A 6,000-nucleotide genomic window follows, 5' to 3' on the forward strand; every position below is an offset into this window, starting at 1 on the left:
AACAACAAAGTAACCCCCCTCTCCCTCTCTTTTAATCACCTGCTATTTTCATCAATCATCTAAAAAATGAAGTACATTGAGGGTGACAGTGTGAGCCACGTGTGGGGGTGAGAATGAACAGATGTTGATGATTTGGGGTACCTCCCGACATTACGCCCCAACTCAGGCCCATGGCCGTGGAGATGCCTCGGCGATGGACAAATCAGCGGTTGAGGAACTCAAGGAAGGATCTGGATCTGAGCTCTTTGTCTGCGCCGGCAGCAACATCGCCGTTGTGGAAGAGATTAAAACTGCCGGGTAAAGTTAGGATTATCATCAGAAGGTTGTGCCATAATATCCTACCGACCCAGATGAATACCATACATCTGATGTGTCATCGGTATGATGAAGATGGCGGCCACTTTTTAAATTAGTCATCATATCTTGAAGCAGGCAAGAATAAAGGATTCGCAATATGGAATTCCATTACTAGAACATTTCTAGTTATTACTATGAACTTATAATAATAAGAAGAATCCATCAAAAGTTAGTGAAGGGTTAGAAACACTAAAGTACATAAAGGATTAGTAATGGAGAATCTAAGACATTAGAGATTTTTCCCATAAAAGGAATCATAATAAGGACTTGAAATTTGTGGAAATTATCAAGTAGTACTTTCTTCAGCTTCCGATCCAGAGTATATTCCTATTCAATTGTTAAAGAAATGGCTATAAAGAACAAATTAACCCTTTATCCCTTTTTTTCTTTTTAAATATCCCCTGTTTTTGAAGTGCCAGGAGGTTCAACTGGTGTGGCGCAACCTGCTTCTAGAGGATAAGTGACTCTCACTGCTTAGTGCACCAGACCCCCTGATCTATGATGGAATTGGTATGGGCTTTGCCAAAGGAGAAACAGCTGCTGGCTACTACTCTGCTATGAGACTGGCAGTCTGTGAGAAATAAGGTGAATGCATGGGAGATGGAGCGTACCACAGACGTGCCCTTTCATATAATTCAGAAACACTTCCTAGAGTTCACTAAACCTACCACCATGGACGATGGGTCAGCTAGCCCACCAGCTCCTTCTAACTCTCTGTCAAAGCTAGATGGACTAGACCCCCACTGAACCTTGTCAAGGTAAATTTTGATTTATCCTTCATTGGGAATACCACCAAGTGTGGTGCATGGGGTTTTGTCGCAAAAGATGATATGGGTGAGTTCATTGCGGCAGCGGGCTGGGAAGCTGAGACATATCCGCACTGTGCTCCAGGCTGAAACAGAAACTTGTGCAGCTGCAACAGAAGGACCAGCAGCTCTAGGTCTGCACCGTGTTGTTTTTTAATCTGATTGCCAGACTTTGGTGAATGCGATGAAGAATGAGAGTTACGATCTGATATGGGAGCCCTTATCCGTGAAGCTAGAAGCGTCTGCATTGTTTCTTCTGAATCCTACGAGTTTAGCTACTGTCCTTGTTCCTGTTATAAAATTGCACATGAATTAGCTCAACACGGCCTGCGCGCTAATGATGTGTGTGTTGGATGGGCCCAGAGCGCCCCAGATTTTGTATCTGTCATGGTGACCAGGGAGATCGCTGAGTCCTCTAGTTAATGGATTCCCATTTTCCCCTAAAAAATGAAACTGTGAGAACAATAAGTTCCCAAAATGAACCGAAAAGGTACAATTTATATATGACAGCAACTAGATATGATTAACTACCAGAGATTGGGAAACTGTTAAATCACAAACTTTGGACATTGTAGGTCAGAAAAGTTACCTCCGAATGGTCTTAAGGACAAATGTTTGATAGGAGTATGTCTCATAGTTGCAAAAGATGTTTCAGTAAGCAGTAAGCTTTGCACATCAAGATCAGGAAAACTGAGAAGGCATGAACAACAGGATGGCTGATATATTCTCGTGGTTCACAATGATCTTACACGAATGACAAAGCCAGATGGCAAAATGAAACATGAAAATAACCTGCACTCCATAATATCTGGACAAATACTGAAAGACACACCTCATTAGGTATCAGAGAAACTGAGGAAACATTTCCATTGCTCAGATGGATAGACAAGTGCCACTGCCCAAATAAATGTCTGATAAATGATGACGATCTACCTGAACAACACAGAGAAAGTAACCATCTGCCAGCAAAAATACTAAATTTGACATGAACAAGTGGACAGCACCTCAGCACTGCTCGGCCGATGAGGTGTGGGCGTGTGGCATCAAAAGGTCCACACACCAAGACATTTTATTTTATGGAATGGAAGAAAATCAAAAGGATTTAGTTCATATTCACGAAGTCCTAGAACCCAGGGTGGTTCACTCCCTCTAAAATATAGACAGTAACATTAACTGAGTTGTTCAGATAATAATCCATATGTGATTTTAATACTAACATTTCACAAAGCCATTTGTATTTTAACATAAACTCAGAAAACGGTTATTTGACTTCATGCTTAGTTTCATAGTTTGAACTCTTAGACGAATTCCGAGTATCATTACAAAACCTAGTGGTGTCATAATGAAGGTCAAATTTGTCACAAAAACAAAACCTTTACTCAAATGGGTAGATAGATAAATCCTACAGTGCACTCTCTACATATCCCACAATTAAAGAAGGTCCAGTCCTGCCAAGCAAGAAACTGAATGTGAGAAAAGGGTAGTTCACCTACTATCCTAATCCCTATGGCTCGTGATTGTATGGTTTACAACTCTAGCGGCTCGTTATCTGATCAATTATGAAGATCGGTTCATAAAAGAAAATAAACGAAGCTCACTACAGCAAATTAATTGACAGTGCAATGGACCCATTCTGTGATGTAGCTGCAACTATTCCACCTCTAGCTTAGCAAGCTAGTGAGGCATGAAGCTGATCATTGATCGATGGCCCTTTAACTTCATAACATTTGCATTGTCCATTCTTCAAAGAGAAAATAGCACATCAACAACAAGAATGGTCAAACTTGAGGTACATGTTTATCTTCATCACAGAGCAAACAGTTGAATTATCAAAGGCCAAAAATGAAATTAATAACAAAGTACACAACAACCTTTGAAGAATTTTTATGAGCACAAAATATTAGATTTATATATTTAATTTTAATGTAACGAAGAAAAATCAGCAGAGGCTAGAAAGACTTTCGGTAGGTATTACAGCACAGGGCAAGATAAAGCAATGTCTTATTTAACCAGCACTATATTAACTTGCACTTTTTCTATTAAAACAAGATAATTTTTTTGGGTAAAACAGGTGATGGTGAGATCTGGCTTACATCAGTGTGACAGATCAAAGCCTAGCCAATGAAGGAACATCCTCGTCAAATAATGTTATTTTTCAGTCTGGTCTTACACTTAAAGCACCTTTTCTTCTGATATTGATTCTTCCTCATCAGTTTCAGCTATTACTTCGTTGTCTTGTGCAGTATGTGGCATCCTCAAACCCTTTCGGAGGTAGTACCCATTCTGCCCGAGCTCGACCAGCTTGGTAGCCTCCTCCACCCTGGACGCCTCTATCAATGCATTCACTACATCCTGCAGGAGATCACACTCCAGTCCATTGGTCTTTTTACTACTTAAGAGATCATGGCAGTACCTCAGTGCACAATCCAGCTCTTGCGCCTGCAGAAGGAGTGGTAGGAGAGTTCCATATGTCCCCTTATTTGGGGCACACCCATTTTTTATCAAATCATCGAACAGCTTCTTGGCATCCTGTAATCTCCCTGCTTTGCAGTATCCTCGAATGAGCTCATTGTAAGACACCGTATCAGGCTTGGGCCCACCCTTCTCCAACCTCTCAACCACAGCAGCTGCGTCCTCAATCCTCCCTGCCGCAACCAAACCCCGCAGCTTGGCATTGTAGCACTTGGCGTCTGGCTCCAGATTCCTCTCCTTCATCATATCCCACACCGTCTCCGCGTCATCCATGAGGCCACGCTTGTAAAAGCCATTCAAAAGCGTGCTGAAACAAATAGTGTCAGGCGAAACACCATGCTTCTCCATGAGCGAGACAGCTTCAAGAGCAGCAGCAAGGTCGGGCTTCTTGCACAGTGCGCGGATGAGTACGTTGTAAGAGTATACGTTGGGGGCAACCGAGGGGTGGGAGGCTGGGATCTCCTGGAACGCAGCGACGACGGCGTCAAAGTCTCCACCTTCGTCGCACGCGGCGAGGACGGCGTTGAATGTCCCGGTGGACTTATGCTTCGCGGGGAGTTCGTGGAAGGCCGCGACGGCGTGGGACGGCATGGAGGCGCGGCCGTAGAGGCGGATGAGACGCGCGGCGAACGCCTCGGTGGAGGCCTCGAGGAAGCGCTTCTGCGCGTCGAGGATGGCCTGGATACCGTCTTGGCGGCCGGAGGAGGCGAGCCGGCTCACGGCTGCCTTGTACACGTGGTGCTTGTCGCGGAAGCGCGACGATGCGGCCGACGCTTCGACGAACTCGGAGACCAGCTTGTCGGGGTCGCGCTGCCGGAGGAGGCCCTTGAAGATCGCCCGAAGGGAATTCGGAGGCTTGTGGTGGCCCGCGTCGGAGCAAGGAGCTTCGGCGGCCAGCTTGTCGGGGTCGCGCTGCCGGAGGAGGCCCTTGAAGATCGCCCGAAGGGAATTCGGAGGCTTGTGGTGGCCCGCGTCGGAGCAAGGAGCTTCGGCGGCCGGCTGTGCGCCGAGGGGTTTCGGGGGCTTCTTGCCTGCGATTGAGTCAGCGTCGACGGCGGGCGGTTTCTGGGTCGGCGCGCGCTTGATCTTGGGACTGGGCTTGGGTGGTGGTGTAGGTGAGGAGGAAGCGAAAATGCGGGAGAGGGTGTTCGCCCGGGTGGAGGCGGAGGCGGAGGCGGCGGCGGCCATGGATGGGGGTTTGCCGGTTTGGGGGAAGAGGAGGATTTTTTTTTTCTTTTTTTGAGAGGTCGACGAGGAGGAATGGGAGAAGGAGCTAAACGGGCCAAGCCCACTATCAAAAGTGCGAAATGGGGGTAGCTAGCTGATTCCTATTTGCCGCTTCACGTTTCTCTCAAAAAAAAAAAATTTGACGCTTCACGTGTCGACTTGACCCGTATCCCTCCCCGTCTCATGTTGTTGATTTTGGCTGGCCCACATGGCCACAGTGGTGGCAGGGGAAGAGGATGACGCTTGGAAGACGAAGACCACACACGAGGAGTTTGCCGATGAGTTGGGCTTAGGGTTTGCGGTGCGAGTGGGATGCGAGGAATTTGCCGACAAATTGGGCTTAGGGTTTAGGGTGTGCAAAGGGTTCGCCTACGTTTGTGGTGGGGGTATTTAGAGGGAGACCGCGGGGAGGGTAGGCGGAGGACCGATGATGAGCTGCGGTCGAGGAGGGTCGGCGAGGCACCGAGAGGGTGGTGGTAGCAGGTGCCCTAGCCGACAATGGCCACGAGGTGTGTGGAGCTGGTTGTTTCGACGCATAGTATACCGAGGAAGAATACGGCGGTGGCTTTACGGGCCGCTACCATAATGGCTGGTTGCGTGCGTCGACACGCTCACCACCGCTTGAAGCGTCAAATAGGACCACCCTCCATCTCTTCGAGGTTAACCGATAGAAGATGAAAAAACCTCCTGATCCGAGAATCGTGGAGGGGCGATCCAACGCCCTCCTCTCTGACGACGGCGCCAGTCGTAGTTACTCTTCATCCTCCCCTACCGTTTTCTCCGACTACTCGGAGACCGAAGCCACCGGCAGCGAGCGCGCACGGGCCGAGATCGAGATCTACATCATCGCCAATCATACGAGTCCGCTCTGATGGCGGGGGAAGTCCACATGAATAAGGGCCGAGCCGGCTGGGGTCATGGAGGCAACAGTCCTCCTTTCCAAGGTAGTGATGGCGGTGGAGCTGTGATACGTCTCAAACGTATCTATAATTTCTTATGTTCCATGCTAGTTTTATGACAATACCTACATGTTTTATTCATACTTTATATCATTTTGATGCATTTTTCGGCACTAACATATTAACAAGATGCCGAAGCGCCAGTTCCTGTTTTCTGCTGTTTTTGGTTTCGGAAATCC

At 47.4% G+C, this 6,000-nt stretch overlaps 1 protein-coding gene across 1 annotated transcript; it reads right to left on the reverse strand.

The window, feature by feature from the left end:
* Positions 1-3,113: 3,113 nt before the first annotated feature.
* On the reverse strand, positions 3,114-4,890 carry LOC127344065 (uncharacterized). Its single transcript, XM_051370284.2, has one exon. It carries the CDS (start codon positions 4,821-4,823, stop codon positions 3,336-3,338), a length of 1,488 nt encoding a protein of 495 aa, XP_051226244.1. The 5' UTR covers positions 4,824-4,890; the 3' UTR covers positions 3,114-3,335.
* Between the last annotated feature and the right edge of the window lie 1,110 nt (positions 4,891-6,000).

The sequence above is a fragment of the Lolium perenne genome, chromosome 3 (genome assembly GCF_019359855.2).
Source record: "Lolium perenne isolate Kyuss_39 chromosome 3, Kyuss_2.0, whole genome shotgun sequence".
NCBI classification, from domain to species: domain Eukaryota; kingdom Viridiplantae; phylum Streptophyta; class Magnoliopsida; order Poales; family Poaceae; genus Lolium; species Lolium perenne.

Excerpts from the sequence above, each read along its gene's own strand:
- LOC127344065 (XM_051370284.2), bottom strand. The coding sequence starts at position 4,823 with ATGGCCGCCGCCGCCTCCGCCTCCGCCTCCACCCGGGCGAACACCCTC.